This window comes from Agelaius phoeniceus, chromosome 3 (genome assembly GCF_051311805.1).
Source record: "Agelaius phoeniceus isolate bAgePho1 chromosome 3, bAgePho1.hap1, whole genome shotgun sequence".
Classification (NCBI taxonomy): Eukaryota; Metazoa; Chordata; class Aves; order Passeriformes; family Icteridae; genus Agelaius; species Agelaius phoeniceus.
The window spans coordinates 1,263,844-1,284,605 of NC_135267.1; the positions used below are offsets into that span (position 1 = coordinate 1,263,844).

Genomic DNA, 20,762 nt, shown 5'->3' on the forward strand with positions numbered 1-20,762 from the left:
GGCTCAGAGGAGGCTCTGAGTGGATTCTGGTGGAGCTCTGAGGAGGCTCCGAGGGACCTCCAAGGGGGCTTTCTGAGGGAGTTCTGAGAAGGCTGCGAAGGAGCTCTGAGGCGGGAGCTATGTGGAGGCTCTGAAGGAGATCTGGAGGAGCTCTGCGGGGACTCTGAGGGAGCTCCAAGGGGGCTCTGATGGAGCTCTGAGGAGGCTCCGATGGAGCTCTGAGGGGGGCTCCGAGGAGGCTTTGAGGGGATTCTGGTGGGGCTCAGAGGAGGCTCTGAGTGGATTCTGGTGGAGCTCTGAGGAGGCTCCGAGGGACCTCCAAGGGGGCTTTCTGAGGGAGCTCTGAGGAGGCTGCGAAGGAGCTCTGAGGCGGGAGCTATGTGGAGGCTCTGAAGGAGATCTGGAGGAGCTCTGCGGGGACTCTGAGGCAGCTCCAAGGGGGCTCTGATGGAGCTCTGAGGAGGCTCCGATGGAGCTCTGAGGGGGGCTCCGAGGAGGCTTTGAGGGGACTCTGAGGGAGCTCCAAGGGACTTTGAGGGGCTCTGAGGGAACTCCGAGAGGGTTTTGCGGGAACTCCGAGCAGCTCTGATGGGGACTTGGAGGAGGATCCGAGGCAGCTCAGAGAGAGCCCCGAGTGGGCTCCAAGGCACTGAGGAGCTCCGAGGGGGCTCTGACGGAGCTGTTGTTTTGCGGGGACAAACAAAATTCCACAACTTTTGTGAAAGTTGTAAACCCGGGGTGTTTATTATTATTTGTAAAGCCGGGGTGTTTATTATTACAGCGCTGGGCGCATGCGGAGATTACTCTCCTTAAAAGACACGCGTACCTCTGGGAACTCCAGATCCTTTTTTATCCCCCTCTTAAATACTTATGCACGCAATTTCACAATAGGTTCATGCATATTCATTTTTGCAAATTTCGCGTGACATTTGCCGCTCGCTCTTCTTTATCAGAAACAATTCCCAGCTCAGGCTGGCCTGCTCTCACTGCACTTTCTCTGTCTCTCTCTGATTCCCCCCCTTATCTCTGGCCTTCGGCTGAGGCAGTTTCTCCGAGCCTGGGCTTTTGACGAGAACAGGCAGTCAGACTAAAGACAGACTGAAAACAGACTCAGGCTGTGTTCAAACTGCAGCCTTAGCTCAAAGATTTCACCTGAGTTCACCTGCATTTCACCTGAATCCAAAGGGATTTCTACTCTGGAGAATTTCTGCTCTGTCTCACTGGGAGGGAACTCCAAGGGGCTCTGAGTGAGCTCTGTGTGGCTCCGAGGGGGCTCAGAGAGGGCTCCGAGGGAGCTTTGAGGAAGCTCTGAGGGGATCTGACTGGGCTCCAAGGGGCTCTGAGAGAGCTCTGATGGAGCTCCGAGGGGGGCTCTGATGGAGCTTCGAGGGCTCTGAGCTGGGATTTGGGGCTCTGGTGGAGCTCTGAGGGGGCTCTGATGGAGCTCCGAGGGCTCTGGGCTGGGATTTGGGGCTCTGGTGGAGCTCCGAGGGGGCTCTGATGGAGGAGCTCCAAGGGGGCTCTGATGGAGCTCCGAGGGCTCTGGGCTGGGATTTGGGGCTTTGATAGAGCTCAGAGGGCTCTGAGCTTGGATTTGGGTCTGTGATGGAGCTCCGAGGGGGGCTCTGGTGGAGGAGCTCCGAGGGGGGCTCTGATGGAGGAGCTCCAGAGGGGGGCTCTGATGGAGTTGCTCCGGGGGGGCTCTGCTGGAGCTCCAAGGGCTCTGAGCTGGGATTTGGGGCTCTGGTGGAGCTCCGAGTGGGGCTCTGGTGGAGCTCCGAGGGCTCCAGGCTGGGATTTGGGGCTCTGAGGATGGAGCTCCGAGGGGGGCTCTGATGGCCCTTCGAGGGGGCTCTGGTGAAGCTCCGAGGGCTCTGAGCTGGGATTTGGGGCTCTGATGGAGCTCCAAGGGCTCTGAGCTTGGATTTGGGTCTGTGATGGAGCTCCGAGGGGGGCTCTGATGGAGGAGCTCCGAGGGGGGCTCTGAGCTGGGATTTGGGGCACTGATGGAGCTCCGAGGGGGGCTCTGGTGGAGCTCCAAGGGGGGCTCTGGTGGCGCTCCGAGGGCTCCGGGCTGGGATTTGGGGCTTTGATGGAGCTCAGAGGGGGGCCCTGGTGGAGCTCCGAGGGGGCTCTGATGGAGCTCCGAGGGGGCTCTGATGGAGGAGCTCCGAGGGGGGCTCTGATGGAGCTCCGAGGGGGCTCTGATGGATGGAGCTCCGAGGGGGCTCTGATGGATGGAGCTCTGAGGGGGCTCTGATGGAGGAGCTCCGAGGGGGGCTCTGATGGAGCTCCGAGGGGGCTCTGATGGAGCTCCAAGGGCTCTGAGCTGGGATTTGGGGCTCTGATGGAGCTCCGAGGCCTCCGGGCTGGGGTTTGGGGCTCTGTGGGGAACTGGAACCCCTAGCTGGGGATTTGGGATTTTGGGGGGTTTTTGGGGGTTTTTGGGGTTTGGGTTTTTTTTGGGGGTGTTTGGGGGTTTGGGGTTTGGGGTTTTTTGGGGGGATTTTTGGGGGTTTGGGGTTTGGGTTCCCTGGAATTCCCTCCCAAGCCCTGAACTCCCTCCTGGATTTGCAGCAGCCCCGGAACGCCCCGGAAACGGAGCCGGGAGCCCGACAGGTGAGAGCCCAAAAAATCCCCTAAAAATCCACCCAGAATCCCAAATATCCCAAAATCTCAACGACCTGAAACCCAAAAAACCCCGAAATTCCCAAATCCCCAACAAATCCCCCCAAATCCCAAAAATCCCCCCCAAAATCCAAAAACTCCCAAAATCTCCCCCGAAACCTCAAAAAACCTCCAAAAATCCCCCCCCAAAAATCCAAAATTCCAACAAAAAAACCCCCAAAAAATCACAAAAATCCCTCCCAAAATTCCATAAAGTCCCCAAAGAAATCCTTAAAAAAAACCCCAAAATCCCGAAAAAACCCCACAAATTCCAATAGGATCAAAATCCCAAAAACTCAGGAAAACGCCCCAAAAAAATCCTTGAAATTTCCAAAAATCCCCAAAAACCTCCACAGCCCCGAGTCCGGAATTCCCGGAATTCCACCCCCGCCCTCATTCCCGGTTTTATTTTTCCAGCTCCTGCTCGGAATTCCGGACCCCGCTGCGCAAACGGCCCCGAGCTGCTCCGGGATCTGCATCCCAGAATTCCCAACATTCCCAAAATTCCCGGAATTCTCACAGTCCCGAGCTGGAAATCCGGGAGAAAGCGGCGCCATCCCGGAAACTGCGGCTCCCAGAGGGAAATTCGGGAATTCCAGCAGGAAATTTGGGAATTCCAGCAGGAAATTCGGGAATTCCCAGGAATTCCCACTTTTCCGTGGGGGTTTTCTATGGGCAGAGGAATTACCTGGATCCCCTGGAGAGGAAACGGCTGCGGGAGCTGCTGGGGGGGGAGGGGAAAATCCCGGAAAAATCCGGGAATTCCGGATCTGGGAATTCCAGGAATTTGGGATCTGGGAGGTTTGGTGGGAAATCCAACAAAAAATCCGGGAATTCTGGGGGGAAATCCGGGAATTCCAAGAAGAATTCCAAAGGCAATGCCAAGGGGAAAAGCAGTGGGAATTCCTGGAATTCCAAGGTTGGGAATTCCCAGAAATCCGGGAATTCCCGGAAATCTGAGCTCAGGAATTCCCAGATTTTCAATGGTGGGAATTCCCAGGATTCCAAGCTCAGGAATTCCCTGATTTCTGAAGTTGGGAATTCTGAGCTCAGGAATTCCCAGAATTCTGGGCTGGAGAATTCCCAGAATTCCAGGGACTCCGAGCTTGGGATTTCCCAGAATTCTGGGATTTCTGGGATTGAGAATTCCCAGATTTCCAACATTGGAAATTCCCAAATTTCCAATGTTGAGAATTCCCACAATTCCAGGGACTCCAAGCTTGGGATTTCTGGGAATGGGAATTCCCAGATTTCTGAGCATGGAAATTCCCAGAATGCCAAGATTGGCGTCAATTCCCGGATTTCCAACGCTGGGAATTCCCAGAATTCCCAGATTTCTGGGATTGTTGGGAATTGCGGGAATTCCCGGCCGGGCCCGTTCCGGGTGCTCCTGGCCGGGGTTCGGCCGCGCCTGCGCCTCCCCCGGGGCTGCGCCTTCTTCAGCAGAGCCCGGAAAAAAACGGGAAAATCCCAAAAAATCCCCGGGGAGGAGCCCCCGGAAACGGCGGGAACGGAGAGGGAACTTCCGGAAATGGGGAGGAAACTTCCGGAAATGGAGCTGAAACTTCCGGAAATGGAGAGGGAACTTCCGGAAATGGAGAGGGAACTTCCGGAAATGGAGAGGAAACTTCCGGAAATGGAGAGGAAACTTCCGGAAATGGAGCAGGAACTTCCGGAAATGGAGAGGAAACTTCCGGAAATGGAGAGGAAACTTCCGGAAATGGGGAGGAAACTTCCGGAAATGAAGAGGGAACTTCCGGAAATGGGGAGGAAACTTCCGGAAATGGAGAGGAAACGTCCGGAAATGGAGAGGGAACTTCCGGAAATGGAGGTGAAACTTCCGGAAATGGAGAGGGAACTTCCGGAAATGGAGAGGGAACTTCCGGAAATGGAGGTGAAACTTCCGGAAATGGAGAGGAAACTTCCGGAAATGGAGAGGAAACTTCCGGAAATGGAGAGGGAACTTCCGGAAATGGAGAGGGAACTTCCGGAAACGGCAGGAAATGAAGAGGGGAAGGAAAACCGGGAATGCTTCAAGGGATGGGAGCAGGGAAAAAACGGGAAAAAAGCCCAGGAATGCAACGGGAATGAGGTGAGGAAATGGGGGATTCATGGAAATATTGGGGGATTTCTTTGGGAATTTCTGGGGGAATTTCCAGGGGATTTTGGGGAATTTCTTGGGGAATTTCTTGGGGAATTTCTTGGAATTTCCTTCGGAATTTCCAGGGAATTTCTGGGAAATTTTCTTGGGAATTTTGGGGATTCTTTTGGAATTTCTTGGGAAATTTCCCCAGGAATTTCCTTGGGATTCCAGGGAGCTTCTGGGGATTTTCTGGGAATTTCCTCAGAATTTTAGGGAAATTCCAGGGGATTTTGGGGAATTTCTTTGGAATTTCCTTGGAGTTTCGGGGAATTTCTAGGAATTTTTCTTGGAATTTTGGGGGATTTCTAGAAATTTCTTTGGGAATTTTCAGGAATTGCTTTGGAAATTTCCTTGGAATTTTGGGGAATTTCTGGGAATTTTTCTTGGGAATTTTTGGGGAATTTCTTTGGGAATTTTAGGGAATTTCCAGGGGATTTTGAGGAATTGCTGGGAACTTCTTTGGGAATTTTGGGGAACTTTGGGGAATTTCCTTGGGAATTTTTCTTGGGAATTTCAGAGAATTTCCTGGGGAATTTCTGGGAACTTCAGGGAATTTTCTTGGGAATTTCCCTGGGGGGGATTTCAGGAAATTGTGGAGAATTTCAATGGATTTCTGGGAATTTCATGGAATTTCTGGGAATTTCTTTGGGAATTTCTGGGAATTCCCAGGACACCCCGCAATGGTTCCCATTTTCCCCCAGGCCCCCTCTGCTCCGTGCCCGCATTCCCCGGATGCCCCGGCCCAGCAGGACTTGGGTGAGTTGGGAAAACCTCGGGAATTCCCTGGGAATTCCTGGAATTTTCCTGCTGGGAATCCCTGAGCTCCCAATTCCGGGATTTTTCTGGGATTTTCCAGAATTTTTCCGGAATTTTCCCGTTGTTTTCCAGGCTCTCCGTGCCCGGCCGGGCTCTTCCCCATTTTCCTGCCCAGCAGGAGGAGGTGAGGTCCCAGTGCTGCTCTTCCCCCTTTTCCCACTTTTTCCCCATTTTCCCCCTTTTTCCCCCATTTTTTCCCTTTGTCCCCATTTTCCCATGTTCCCCCCATTTTTCCCTATTTTTCCTGATTTTTTTTCCTACTTTTTCCTTATTTTTTTCCATTTTTTTTCCCCTTTTCCACCCTTTTTTCCCCCTTGTTTTCCCCATTTTTTCCCAATCTTTTCCCCCATTTTTTCCCTTTTCTCCCTTTTTCCCTTTTTTTCTTTCCATCTTTCCCCACTTTTTCCCATTTCCCCCCATTTTTTCCCACATTTTCCCCACTTGTTCAATTTTTCCCCTTTTCCCCCATTTTTTCCCTTTTTTTTCATTTTCCCATTTTTCCCACTTTTCCTCTATTTTTTCCCATTTTTCCCCCATTTCCTCCCCCTTTTTCCCCCACTTTTCCCCAATTTTTTCCCACACTTTTTTCTCTTTTTCTCGCACTTTTTTCCCATTTTTCCCTTTGTCCCCATTTTTCCCATGTTTCCCCCATTTTTCCTGATTTTTTCCCTACTTTTCCCCCTTTTTTTTTCCCATTTTTTTCCCATTTTTCCCCCATTTCCACCTTTTTTCCCCCCTTGTTTTCCCCATTTTTTCCCAATCTTTTCCCCCCTTTTTTCTTTCCATTTTTCCCCACTTTTTCCCATTTTCCCCCTTTTTTCCCCCATTTTTTCAATTTTTCCATTTTTTCCCTTTCCCCCCTCTTTTTTCCCATTTTTCCCTTTTTTCCCCCACGTTTTCCCCATTTTCCCAATTCTTTCCCCCAATTTTTCCCCCAATTTTCCCCCCCTTTTTTCCCATTTTTCCCATTTTCCCCCATTTTTCCCCTTTCCCCCATTTTCTCCATTTTTCTCCATTTTTCCCATTTCCCCCCATTTTTTCCCATTTTTTCCATTTTTCCTTCCACTTTTTCCCCATGTTTTCCCCATTTTCCCACTTCTTTCCCCCTTTTTTCCCATTTTTCCCATATTTTTCCCCCATTTTTCCCAATTTTTTCCCTTTCTGCCCCATTTTTCCCTTTTTTTCCATTTTCCCCCTTTTTCTCCCTATTTTTTGCCATTTTTTCCCATTTTCCCCACTTTTTCACTTTTTTCCCATTTTGCCCCATTTTCCCCCTTTGTCCCCCATTTTTCACCAATTTTTCCCAATTTTTCCCTTTTCCCCCCATTTTTTCAATTTCCCTTTTTTTTCCCTTTTTCCCTGATTTTTCCCCTGTTTTTTCCCTGATTTTCCCTTATTTTTCCTATTTTTTCCAATTTTTCCCCTGATTTTTCCCAGTTTTTTCTCCATTTTTTCCTACTTTTTCCTCATTTTTTCCCCATGTTTTTCCCACTTTCCCCAGTTTTTCCCCTGATTTTTTCCATTTTCGCTGTTTTTTCCCAGTTTTTCCCCTGCTTTTTCCCAGTTTTTTCTCCATTTCTTTCCCAGTTTTTCCCTATTTTTTTCCCAGTGTTTTCCCAAGTTTTCCCCCTGATTTTTCCCATTTTTTCCCCATTTTTTCCATTGATTTTCCCCATTTTTTCCCCTGATTTTTCCCAGGTTTTTTTCTCTGATTTTTCTTATTTTTCCCCTGATTTTTCCCAGTTTTTCCCCATTTTTTCCCCAGTTTTCCCCCTGATTTTTCCCTTATTTTTCCCCAGTTTTTTCCCTGTTTTTTCGCAATTTTTCCCCTGATGTTTTCCACTTTTTCTTCATTTTTTTCCCCATGGTTTTCCCATTTTCCCCCTGATTCTTCCAGTTTTCCCCCTGATTTTCCCTTATTTTTCCCCTGTTTTTCCCCCTGATTTTTCCCTTATTTTTCCCAGTTTTCCCCCGATTTTTCCCTTATTTTTCCCAGTTTTCCCCCTGATTTTTCCCTTATTTTTCCCAGTTTTCCCCCGATTTTTCCCTTATTTTTCCCAGTTTTCCCCTTGATTTTTCCCTTATTTTTCCCCTGTTTTTCCCCCTGATTTTTCCCTTATTTTTCCCAGTTTTCCCCCTGATTTTTCCCTTATTTTTCCCAGTTTTCCCCCTGATTTTTCCCTTATTTTTCCCCCTGATTTTTCCTTATTTTTCCCAGTTTTCCCCCTGATTTTTCCCTTATTTTTCCCCTGTTTTTCCCCCTGATTTTTCCCTTATTTTTCCCATTTTTCCCCTGTTTTTCCCCCTGATTTTCCCCCATTATTTTCCCCCTGTTCCAGGCCCCTGGAGCAGCTCCCAGGTCCCTTTGGCCCCTCTGGAAAAGCCCCAGGGGCTGCCGGGAGCAGCAACAACAACAACAACAACAACAGCAGGAGCAGCAGCTGATCATTGTGAGCGGGAACAGTGGGAACGGGGATTCCGGAACGTTCCGTGGGGAACGGGGATGGGAAACGGGAATGGGATACGGGGGAGTTCTCCGGAACGTTCCATGGGGAACGGGGGAGCTCCAGAACGTTCAATGGGAAACGGGGAATGGGGGAGCTCCAGATCGTTCAATGGGAAACGGGGGAATGGGAAATGGGGGAGTTCCAGATCGTTCCATGGGAAATGTGAACGGGGGAGCTCCAGAAACATTCCATGGGGAACGGGGGAATGGGAAATGGGGGAGTTCCAGATCGTTGAATGGGGAATGGGGGAGCTCTGGAACATTCCATGGGAAACAGGGAATGGGAAATGGGGGAGTTCTCCGGAATGTTCCATGGGGAACAGGGAATGGGGGAGCTCTGGAATGTTCCATGGGAAATGGGAAATGGGGGGGCTCCGGAACATTCCATGGGGAACGGGGAACGGGGCAGCTCTGGAACATTCCATGGGAAACGGGAATGGGAAATGGGGGAGTTCCGGAACATTCCATGGGGAATGGGGAACAGGGGAATTCCAGAACATACCATGGGCTGGGAAATGGGGGCCTTCTGGAACATTCCATGGGAAATGGGAAACAGGAAACTGGGGAATTCCGGAACATTCCATGGTAAACAGGGAATGGGGGAGCTCCGGAACGTTCCATGGGAAACGGGAATGGGAAATGGGGGAGTTCCGGAACATTCCATGGGGAATGGGGAACAGGGGAATTCCAGAACATTCCATGGGAAATGGGGAACAGGGGAATTCCAGAACATTCCATGGGCTGGGAAATGGGGGCCTTCTGGAACATTCCATGGGAAATGGGAAACAGGAAACTGGGGAATTCCAGAACATTCCATAGGAAATGGGAAATGGGGGAATTCCGGAACATTCCATGGTAAACGGGGAATGGGGGAGCTCCAGAACATTCCATGGGGAACGGGGAATGGGGAATTCCAGAACATTCCATGGGATATGGGGGAGTTCCAGATCGTTCCATGGGGAACGGGGATGGGAAATGGGGCAGATCTGGAACATTCCATGGGAAATGGGGAATGGGGGAGCTCCGGAACGTTCCATGGGAAATGGGGGCTTTCTGGAACATTCCATGGGAAATGGGGAATGGGGGGAGTTCCCGAACATTCCATGGGAAATGGGAAATGGGGGAGTTCCGGAACATTCCATGGGGAATGGGGAATGGGGAAATTCCAGAACATTCCGTGGGATACGGGGGAGTTCTCCAGAACGTTCCATGGGAAACGGGGATGGGAAACGGGGCAGATCTGGAACGTTCCATGGGAAACGGGGAATGGGGGAGCTCCGGAACGTTCCATGGGAAATGGGGGCTTTCTGGAACATTCCATGGGAAATGGGGAATGGGGGGAGTTCCCGAACATTCCGTGGGAAATGGGAAATGGGGGAGTTCCGGAACATTCCATGGGAAACAGGGGAGCGGGGGAGTTCCGGAACATTCCATGGGAAACAGGGGAGCTCCAGAACATTCCATGGGAAATGGGGAAAGGGGGAGTTCCGGAACATTCCATGGGAAACGGGGAATGCGGGAATTCCAGAACATTCCATGGGAAATGGGAAATGGGGGAGTTCCGGAACGTTCCATGGGAAATGCAAACGGGGGCATTCCGGAACATTCCATGGGGAACGGGGATGGGAAACGGGGGAGCTCCAGAACATTCCATGGGAAACGGGGAATGGGGGAATTCCAGAACATTCCATGGGATATGGGGGAGCTCCGGAACGTTCCATGGGAAACAGGGAATGGGGGCGCTCCGGAACATTCCATGGGGAATGGGAAATGGGGGAATTCCGGAACATTCTATGGGAAATGGGAAATGGGGGAGTTCCAGACCATTCCATGGGCTGGGACATGGGGGCCTTCTGGAACATTCCATGGGAAATGGGGAATGGGAAATGGGGGAGGTCTGGAACATTCCATGGGATATGGGGGAGCTCCAGATCGTTCCATAGGGAATGGGGATGGGAAACGGGGCAGATCTGGAACATTCCATGGGAAACAGGAAATGGGGGAGTTCCAGAACATTCCATGAGAAATGTGAGAATTCCGGAACATTCCATGGGAAACGGGGAATTGGGGCAGTTCCCGAACATTCCGTGGGAAATGGGAAATGGGGGAGTTCCGGAACATTCCATGGGAAACAGGGAATTGGGGCAATTCCAGAACATTCTGTGGGAAATGGGAAATGGGGGAGCTCCGGAACATTCCATGGGGAACGGGGAATGGGGATGGGAAAAGGGGGATTTCCAGAACATTCCATGGGAAACAGGGAACGGAGGAATTCCAGAACATTCCATGGGAAACGGGAATGGGAAACAGGGGAACTCCGGAACATTCCATGGGAAATGGAGGAATTCTGGAACATTCCATGGGGAATGGGAAACGGGGAATGGCAGAGTTCCGGAACATTAGCATGGGAAATGGGAAATGGGGGAATTCCGGAACATTCCATGGGAAATGGGGGACGGGAAATGGGCTGAGGAAACAGGGGCGTTCCAGAACATTCCATGGGCTCTTGGCTTCTCCCATTCCCGGCATTCCCTGTGTTCATTCCCAGAATTCCCATTTTTCCCGTTTTCCCCCCATAGGACGCGGGGCAGCATTCCCTGTTTTCCCGTCAGTGCGGATCCTGCGGGATGCTCTTCCCAGCATTCCCATTTTTCCCAGCATTCCCGTTTTTCCCCCATAGGACGCGGGGCAGCATTCCCTGTTTCCGCAGTAGTGCGGATCCTGCGGGATGCTCTTCCCAGCATTCCCAGCATTCCCATTTTTCCGATCAGGACGCAGGGCAGCATTCCCTGTTTCCCCGTCAGTGCGGATCCTGCGGGATGCTCTTCCCAGCATTCCCATTTTTCCCAGCATTCCCGTTTTTCCCCCATAGGACGCGGGGCAGCATTCCCTGTTTCCCCAGCAGTGCGGATCCTGCGGGATGCTCTTCCCAGCATTCCCATTTTTCCCAGCATTCCCATTTTTCCCCCATAGGACGCGGGGCAGCATTCCCTGTTTCCGCGGCAGTGCGGATCCTGCGGGATGCTCTTCGCTCCCGGCGTTCCCGAGGATCGGCTCCAGCACCTGCGGCACCACCGGAGAATGCGGCAGAGCCTGAGACACGCGGTGAGCGGGGAAACGGGAATGGTGGGAATGGGAACGGTGGGAATGGGAGCTGGAATTCCAGGGGAATGGGAAAATGGAAATGGTGGGAATGGGAGCGGGGATTCCATGGAAATGGGAATGGTGGGAATGGGAGCAGGGATTCCAGAGAAGTGGGAATGGGAATGGTGATAATGGGAGCGGAAATTCCAGGGGAAATAGGAATGGTGGGAATGGGAGTGGGAGTGGGAATTCCATGGGAATATTCCATGGGAGTGGTGGGAATGGGAGCTGGAATTTCATGGGAAAATTCCATGGGAATGGTCGGAATTAGAGCTGGAATTCCAGGAGAATGGGAATGGTGGGAATGAGAGTGGGAATTCCAGAGGAATGGGAATGGTGGGAATGGAAGCTGGAATTCCATGGGAATATTCCGTGGGAATGAGAGCGGGGATTCCATGGGAAATGAGAATGATGGGAATGATGGGAATGGGAGCAGGAGTTCCATGGGAAAATTCCATGGGAATGGTGGGAATGAGAGCAGGGATTCCAGGGGAAAATTCCATGGGAATGGTGGGAATGGGAGCAGGGATTCCAGAGAAGTGGGAATGGGAATGATGGGAATGGGAATGGGAAGGATGGGAATGGAAGCGGGAATTCCAGGGGAAAGTTCCATGGCAATAGTGGGAATGGAAGTGGGGATTCCATGGGAAATGGGAATGATGGGAATGGGAGCTGGAATTCCATGGGAATGATGGGAGTGGGAATTCCATGGGAAATGGGAATGATGGGAATGGGATCAGGAATTCCATGGGGAATATTCCATGGGAATGGTGGCAATGGGAGCAGGGATTCCATGGGAAATTCCATGGGAATGGTGGGAATGGGAATGATGGGAATGGGAGTGGGAATTCCATGGGAATATTCCATGGGAATGGTGGGAATGGAAGCTGGAATTCCATGGAAAAATTCCATGGGAATGGGATCGGGAATTCCAGGGAATGGGAATTCTGGGAATGGTGGGAATGGGACTGCGGCACCCAGGGAAGGGAGAGAGGGAATTCCAGAGGAATTATGGGAATGCGGGAATGTGGGAATTGCAGGAATTCTGGGAATGGGGGAATCTGGGAATGAGGGAATGGAGGGTGTGGGAATTCTGGGAATGGGAAATGGGGGAATGATGGGAATGGGAATATGGGAATGGGAATATGGGAATGGGAACGGGAAATTGGGAATGGGAATGGGGGAATTGGGAATTCAGAATGGGAATGTGGGAATGCTGGGAATTGCCGGATAAATTCCTGCCCTGGACTCGTTTCTGGTATTCCCACCTGCAATTCCTGCCCGGGATTCCCCCCTGGAATTCCAGCCCTGGCCGGGCTCTCTGGGAAGAGCTGGGATTGATCCCAGTCCCCAGACCCGGAGCCCTGAGATTCCCCAAATCCTGGGATCCCAAATCCCCCAATCCTGGGATCTCCCAATCCCAGAATCCCTGAGATTCCCCAAATCCCCCATTCCTGGGATCTCCTAATCCTGGGATCCCCAATCCTGGAATCCCAGGATCCCGAGCTCCCCCAGTCCCAGATCCCCCACTCCTGGAATCCCAGGATCCCCCAATCCCGGGATCCCCCAATCCCGCGGTGATTCCCGGCATTCCCTCGGCAGGGCTGGAAGCAGGAGCGCGTGGTGGCGGAATTCTGGGATGGGAAAATCCTCCTGATCCTCCCCCAGGATCCCAAATACGCCCTCAGGAAGGTACCGGCACTTCCTGGGCTTTCCTGCGGGAATGGGAGCTGGAATCCCAAATCCCAGTGGGATCTGAGCCCAAAATCCCAACGGGAGCTGATCCTGAAATCCCAAATCCCAATGGGATCTGATCCTGAAATCCCAAATCCCAACGGGATCTGATCCTGAAATCCCAACAGGGTCTAATCCCAAATCCCAGCGGGAGCTGATCCTGTAATCCCAAATCCCAATGGGATCTATCTGATCCCAAAATCCCAAATCCCAATGGGATCTGATCCTGAAATCCCAAATCCCAATGGGATCTGATCCCAAAATCCCAGCGAGATCTGAGCCCAAAATCCCAAATCCCAAATCCCAATGGGATCTGATCCCGAAATCCCAGGAGGAGCTGATCCCCAAAATCCCAATGGGATCTGATCCCCAAACCCCAGCGGGATCTGATCCCGAAATCCCAATGGGATCTGACCCCAAAATCCCAGTGGGATCTCATTCTGAAATCCCAAATCCCAGCGGGATCTGATCCTGAAATCCCAACGGGGTCTAATCCCAAATCCCACTGGGAGCCAATCCCTAAATCCCAAATCCCAATGGGATCTGATCCCAAAACCCCAGCGGGATCTTATCCTGAAATCCCAAATCCCAATGGGATCTGAGCCCAAAACCCCAGCGGGATCTTATCCTGAAATCCCAAATCCCGGTGGGAGCCAATCCCTAAATCTCAAATCCTAATGTGATCTGATCCTGAAATCCCAACCCTAAATCCTAAATCCCAATGGGATCTGATCCCAAAATCCCAAATCCCAATGGGATCTGATCCCGAAACCCCAGCAGGAGCTGATCCCCGGAATCCCACCCCAATCCCTAAATCCCAATGGGATCTGATCCCCAAATCCTGAATCCCAGCAGGATCCGATCCCTGATTCCCACCCCGGTCCCTAAATCCCGATTCCCTGTGCAAACCCAGCCTTTCTTGGGAACAAATCCTCTTTTCCTGGGAATTCCCACCCCATTTCTCTGAGAATTCCCACCCCTATTTTCCCAGAATTCCCACCCCATTCTCCCGGAATTCTCCCCCCCCCCCCCCCCCCCCCCGTTTTCCCAGGAATTCCCCCAGTTTCTCCTGGAATTTCCACCCACCCCATTTCTCCCAAAATTCCCACCCCATTTTTCCTGAAAATTCCCACCCCGCTTTTCCAAAATTCCCACCCATTTCCTCAGGAATTCCCACCCCGTTTTCCTGGAATTCCCACTCTGTTTCTCCTGCAATTCCCACCCCATTTTCCCAGCAATTCCCACCCCATTTCTTCCAGAATTCCCACCCCATTTTCCTGGAATTCCCACTCTGTTTCTCCTGCAATTCCCACCCCATTTCTCAGGGAATTCCCACCCTGTTTTCCCAGCAATTCCCACCCCGTTTTCCCAGCAATTCCCACCCCATTTTTCCCAGAATTCCCCCCCTGTTTCTCCTGGAATTCCCACCCCATTTTCCTGGAATTCCCCCCCCCGTTTCCCCTGGAATTGCCATCCCATTTTCCCAGCAATTTCCACCCTGTTTTTCCCAGGAATTCCCACCCCATTTTTCCCAGAATTCCCACCCCGTTTCCCCAGGAATTTCCATCCCATTTTCCCGGAATTCCCATCCCATTTCCCCAGCAATTCCCACCCATTTTTCCCACCAATTCCCACCCCGTTTCTCCCCGGAATTCCCACCCCGTTTCCCCACCAATTCCCACCCCATTTTCCCGGAATTCCCACCCCATTTTCCCGGAATCCCCACCCCATTTCCCGCAATTCCCACCCCGTTTCCCCACAATTCCCACCCCATTTCCCCACAATTCCCACCCCATTTCCCCCGCAATTCCCACCCCGTTTCTCCCCACAATTCCCACCCCGTTTCCCCGCAGGCCGAGGAGGTTTTGGCCGTGGTGGATTCCGAGCTGGGTTTCCCGGAGCATTCCCGCGGTTTCCCGGAGCAGCGTTCCCGGATTTTCCCGGCGCATTCCCGGGTGTACCTGTTTGTCAGCCCCGGGCAGGGCGTGCTCGGCTGCCTGGTGGCGCAGCCCATCAGCCAGGTGGGCGATCCTCAGGGATCGGGGGCATTCCCGCTCTCCCGTTCCCACTTTTCCATCCCCAGTTCCCCCTTTTCCCACTCCCATTCCCATTCCCCATCCCCAAATTCCCAGTTCCCCATTCCCAGTTCCCCATTCCCAGTTCCCCATTCCCATCCCCATTTCCCAGTTCCCACTCCCATTCCCATTTCCCATCCCCAAATTCCCAGTTCCCCATTTCCCAGTTCCCGATTCTCATTCCCCATTCCCAGTTCCCCATTCCCATTCCCATTCTCAGGTCCCAATTTCTGTTCCCATCCCCATTCCCAGTTCCCGATTCTCATTCCCCATTCCCAGTTCCCATTCTCAGTTTCCCATCCCCACTCCCATCCCCATTCCCCATCCCCAAATTCCCAGTTCCCCATTCCCAGTTCCCCATTCCCAGTTCCCCATTCCCATCCCCATTTCCCAGTTCCCACTCCCATTCCCATTTCCCATCCCCAAATTCCCAGTTCCCCATTCCCAGTTCCCCATTCCCATTCCCATTCTCAGTTCCCAATTTCCATTCCCATCCCCATTTCCCAGTTCCTGATTCTCATTCCCCATTCCCAGTTCCCATTCTCAGTTTCCCATCCCCAGTTTCCCATTCCCAAATTCCCAGTTCCCCATTCCCAGTTCCCCATTCCCAGTTCCCCATTCCCAGTTCCCCATTCCCGTTCCCATTCTCAGTTCCCAATTTTCATTCCCATCCCCATTCCCAGTTCCCGATTCTCATTCCCCATTCCCAGTTCCCATTCTCAGTTTCCCATCCCCATTCCCATCCCCAGTTTCCCATCCCCAAATTCCCAGTTCCCCATTCCCATCCCCATTTCCCATTCCTATCCCCCATCCCAGGTTTCCCATCCCCATTCCCACATTCCCATCCCTATTCCCAGTTCCCATCCCAGTTTTCCATTCCCAGTTCCCCATTCCCACATTCCCATCCCTATTCCCAGTTCCCATCCCAGTTTTCCATTCCCAGTTTCCCATTCCCACGTTTCCATCCCCATTCCCGTCCCAGTTCCCATTCTCAGTTCCCAATTTCTGTTCCCATCCCCATTCCCAGCTCCCCTTCCTCATTCCCAGTTCCCCATTCCCAGTTCTCCATTTCCCATTCCCCATCCCCAAATTCCCAGTTCCCCATTCCCAGTTCTCCATTTCCCATTCCCATCCTCATTCCCAGTTCCCCATTCCCAGTTCCCCATTCCCAGTTCCCATTCTCAGTTCCCCATTCCCAGTTCTCATCCCCATTCCCAGTTCACAGTTCCCAATTCCTGTTCCCATCCCCATTCCCAGTTCCTGATTCTCATTCCCCATTCCCAGTTCCCCTTCCTCATTCCCAGTTCCCATTCTCAGTTCCCTATTCCCAGTTCTCATCCCCATTCCCAGTTCACAGTTCCCAATTCCTGTTCCCATCCCCATTCCTAATCCCATTCCCAGTTCCCAGTTCCGATCCCCATTCCCAATTCCCAGTTCCCCATTCCCAGTTCCCATCCCCAGTTCCCATTTGCAGTCCCCATTCCCAGTTTCCTATTCCCAGTTTCCCATCCCCATCCCCATCCCTGTTCCCATCCCAGTTTCCATTCCCAGTTCCAATTCCCACATTTCCATCCCCATTCCTGTTTCCCATTCCCAGTTCCCCATTCTCAATTCCCAGATTCCCATTCCCAGTTCCCAACCCCATTCCCAATTCCCAGTTTCCGATTTCCCATTCCCAATTTTGAGTTCCCCATTCCCGGTTCCCATCATCCCCAGTTCCCCATTCCCAGTTCCCCATTCCCAGTTCCCTATTCCCAGTTTCCTGTTCCCATCCCTATTCCCAGTTCCCATCCCTGTTCCATTCCCAGTTCCCCATTCCCAGTTTCCCATTTCCCATTCCCACGTTTCCATCCCCATTCCCAATTGCCATTCCCAGTTCCCCATTCCCATCCCTGTTCCCCATTCCCACATTCCCAGTTCCCCATTCCTATCCCAGCTCCCATCCCCAGTCCCCATTCCCAGTTTCCTATTCCCAGTTTCCCATTCCCATCCCCATTCCCAGTTCCCCATTCCCATCCCCATCCCCCATTCCCAGTTCCCCATCCCCATTCCCAGTTCCCATTCTCAGTTCCCCATTCCCAGTTCTCATCCCCATTCCCAGTTCACAGTTCCCAATTCCTGTTCCCATCCCCATTCCTAATCCCACTCCCAGTTCCCACTCCCCATTCCCAGTTCCGATCCCCATTCCCCATTTGCAGTCCCCATTCCCCATTCCCATCCCCATTCCCATCCCCATTCCCATCCCTGTTCCCATCCCAGTTTCCATTCCCAGTTTCCCATTCCCAGTTCCCCATTCTCAATTCCCAGTTTCCCATTTCCCATTCCCAATTTCGAGTTTCCCATTCCCAGTTCCCATCATCCCCAGTCCCCATTCCCACATTCCCAGTTTCCTGTTCCCATCCCTATTCCCAGTTCCCATCCCTGTTCCATTCCCAGTTCTCCATTCCCAGTTCCCCATTCCCAGTTCCCCATTCCCATCCCAGTTCCCATTCCCACTCCCAGTTCCCATTCCCTGTTCCCAGTTCTCCATTCCCTGTTCCCAGTTCTCCATTCCCAGTTCCCATTCCCACATTCCCATCCCCACTCCCAGTTCCCATTCCCAGTTCCCAGTTTCCATTCCATCCCCCATTCCCAGTCCCCCATTCCCACATTCCCAGTTCCCCATTCCCAGTTCCCCATTCCCACATTCCCAGCTCCCCATTCCCAGTTCCCCATTCCCACATTCCCATTTTCCCATTCCCACAGGCGTTCCGGGTGCTGCCAGAGCCGGGCTTGGCACCATTACCAGAGCCCCAGGACCCCCAGCATTCCCGGGACCCCCGGCATTCCCAAGATCCCGTTGACCCCTTCGATCCCGCCGTTCCCGCCATTCCCGGTGATCCCAGTGATCCGTCGCTGCGTGCCTGGCGCTGTTCCCTGGAGCCGGAGCCGGCGGCGTGCGGGATCAGCCGGCTCTGGGTGCTGGGGTCGCGCCGGCGCCGCGGCATCGCCCGCAGGATGCTGGACGCGCTCAGGTGGGAAACCGGGAATGGGAAAAGGGGGGAAACGGGATTGGGGAAAGGAGGGGAATGGGATTGGGGATGGAGAACTGGGATTGGGGATGGGGGGAAATGGGATTGGGGATGGGGAAATGGGATTGGGGATGGGGAACTGGGATTGGGGATGGGGAAATGGGATCTGGGGATGGGAAATGGGATTGGGGATGGGGAACTGGGATCTGGGGATGGGGAACTGGGATTTGGGATTGGGGATGGGGAACTGGGATTGGGGAAACAGAAATGGGATGTGGGATGGGATAACAGGAAAAGTGGGATTTGGTTTGGGGGAAAACTGGGATTGCCAGGTCTGGGAGTGCTGGATGTGCTCAGGTGGGAAACTGGGAATGGCCGGGAATGGCGGGGGGAAAATGGGGAATGGGGATGGGGAACTGGGATTGGGGAAACAGAAATGGGATTTGGGGAATGGGGAACTGGGATTGGGGACGGGGAACTGAGATTTGGGATGGGATAACAGGAAAAGTGGGATTCGGTTTGGGAAATGATGGAAAACTGGGATTGCCAGGTTTGGGGATGCTGGATGTGCTCAGGTGGGAAACTGGGAATGGCCGGGAATGGGGATGGGGAACTGGGATTGGGGATGGGGGAACTGGGATTTGGGATGGGATACCAGGAAAACTGGGATTCAGAGAGGAATGGTTTTCCAGGGTTTTCCATTTCCTGTGATTTTTCCTGGTGTGTTCCCAGTGTTTTTCCCTGGTGTTTCCCATTTCCCGGTGTTCCCCATTGTTCTCCCGTTGTTCTCCCGTTGTTCCCCGTTGTTTCCCGCTGTTGATTTCCCGTTGTTTATTTTTCCCGTTGTTTATTTTCCCCGTTGTTGATTTTCCCCGGTGCTGATTTCCCGTTGTTTATTTTCCCCATTGTTTATTTTTCCCATTGTTTATTTTCCCTGTTGTTTATTATTTCCCCCGTTGTTTATTTCCCCCGTTGTTTATTTTCCCTGTTGTTTATTATTTCCCCCGTTGTTTATTTTTCCCATTGTTTATTTTCCCTGTTGTTTATTATTTCCCCCGTTGTTTATTTCCCCCGGTGTTTATTTTCCCTGCTGTTGATTTCCCGTTGTTTATTTTTCCCGTTGTTTATTTTTCCCGTTGTTTATTTTCCCCGGTGCTGATTTCCCGTTGTTTATTTTCCCTGGTGTTTATTTTCCCTGCTGTTGATTTCCCGTTATTTTCCCCGTTGTTTATTTCCCTGTTGTTTATTTCCCCCGTTGTTTATTTTCCCTGCCGCTGATTCCCCGTTGTTGATTTTCCCCATTGTTGATTTTCCCCATTGGTTATTTTTTCCCATTGTTTATTATTTTCCCTGCTGTTGTTTATTATTTTCCCTGCTGTTGTTTATTATTTTCCCTGCTGTTGTTTATTTCCCCCGGTGCTGATGTCCCCCCCCTGTGCCGCGGTTGCTGCGGTGCCGTTCCAGGCGCACGTTCGTGTTTGGGGCGGTGCTGAGTTCCCGGGATTTGGCCTTTTCCGACCCCACCGCCGACGGCAGAGGCTTCGCCGCCCGCTACTGCGGCCGCCACGACTTCCTCGTCTACAGCCCCCTCGCGCCGGCGGGGTGGAAACCGCGATCCAAACCGGGATCCACAGCAACGGGATCCACAGCAACGGGATCCAAACCGGGATCCACAGCAACGGGATCCAAACCGGGATGGAAACTGGGATCAACACCGGGATCTGCACCGGGAGCCGCAGCAACAGGAGCCAAACCGGGATGGAAACCGGGATCAACACCGGGATCAACACTGGGATCTGCACCGGGAGCCACAGCAACGGGATCCAAACCGGGATCCACGGCACCGGGATCCACAGCTCCGGGATCTGCACTGGGATCCACAGCACCGGGATCCACAGCACCGGGATCCAAACTGGGATGGAAACCGGGATCAACACTGGGATCAACAGCACCGGAATCCACAGCACCGGGATCAACACCGGGATCAGCACCGGGAGCCGCAACAGGATCCACACCGGGATCCACAGCACCGGGATCCAAACTGGGATGGAAACTGGGATCTGCACCGGAATCCACAGCACCGGGATCCAAACCAGGATGGAAACCAGGAGCCACAATGGGATCCACACCGGGATCCACAGCACCGGGACCCAAACTGGGATGGAAACTGGGATCTGCACCGGAATCCACACCGGGATCAACAGCACCGGGATCCAAACCAGGATGGAAACCAGGAGCCGCAACAGGATCCACACCGGGATCCACAGCACCGGGATCCAAACTGGGATGGAAACCGGGATCCAAACTGGGAGCCACAACGGGATCAGCAGGATCCAAACCAGGATCCAAACCAGGATCGGCACTGGGATCGGCACCGGGATCAGCACCGGGAGCTGCACTGGGATCCACACCGGAATCATTGGGATCTGCACCAGGATCAACAGGATCTACACCGGGAATTGCAGCGGGATCAGCACCGGGATCATCGGGATCAACAGGATCAGCACCAGGATCTGCACTGGGATCCACAGCACCGGGAGCCACAACGGGATCAGCAGGAGCTGCACTGGGATCAGCACCAGGATCCAGACCGGGATCGGCACCAGGATCACCGGGATCTGCAGCAGGAGCTGCACCGGGGTCCGGACTGGGATCAGCACCGGGAT

General features: G+C 52.6%; 2 protein-coding genes across 2 annotated transcripts; both read left to right on the plus strand.

Annotated features, from left to right (window-relative positions):
• Positions 1-3,725: 3,725 nt before the first annotated feature.
• Positions 3,726-8,079, plus strand: LOC143693670 (uncharacterized). The gene is made up of 4 exons (XM_077176330.1): positions 3,726-4,759; positions 5,512-5,566; positions 5,699-5,750; positions 7,966-8,079. The coding sequence occupies exons 1-4, from the start codon at positions 4,199-4,201 to the stop codon at positions 8,069-8,071; spliced, it is 774 nt and encodes a 257-aa protein (XP_077032445.1). The 5' UTR covers positions 3,726-4,198; the 3' UTR covers positions 8,072-8,079.
• Positions 8,080-9,398: 1,319 nt separating this feature from the next.
• Positions 9,399-19,726, plus strand: ESCO2 (establishment of sister chromatid cohesion N-acetyltransferase 2; the record flags this gene model as incomplete). The annotated part of the gene is made up of 7 exons (XM_077176369.1): positions 9,399-9,416; positions 11,106-11,237; positions 12,879-12,968; positions 14,864-15,031; positions 17,831-17,853; positions 17,938-18,099; positions 19,561-19,726. Coding segments are annotated over exons 1-7 (759 nt in total), but the record flags the coding sequence as incomplete, so codon positions are not given.
• Positions 19,727-20,762: the final 1,036 nt, after the last annotated feature.

What these genes read in the sequence shown, in the direction of transcription:
- LOC143693670 (XM_077176330.1), top strand. Translation starts at nt 4,199, where the DNA reads ATGGGGAGGAAACTTCCGGAAATGGAGCTGAAACTTCCGGAAATGGAG. An exon ending in AGGAATGCAACGGGAATGAG is followed by an intron (nt 4,760 to 5,511) that starts GTGAGGAAATGG and finishes ATTTTCCCCCAG; the next exon opens with GCCCCCTCTGCTCCGTGCCC. An exon ending in CCCGGCCCAGCAGGACTTGG is followed by an intron (nt 5,567 to 5,698) that starts GTGAGTTGGGAA and finishes GTTGTTTTCCAG; the next exon opens with GCTCTCCGTGCCCGGCCGGG.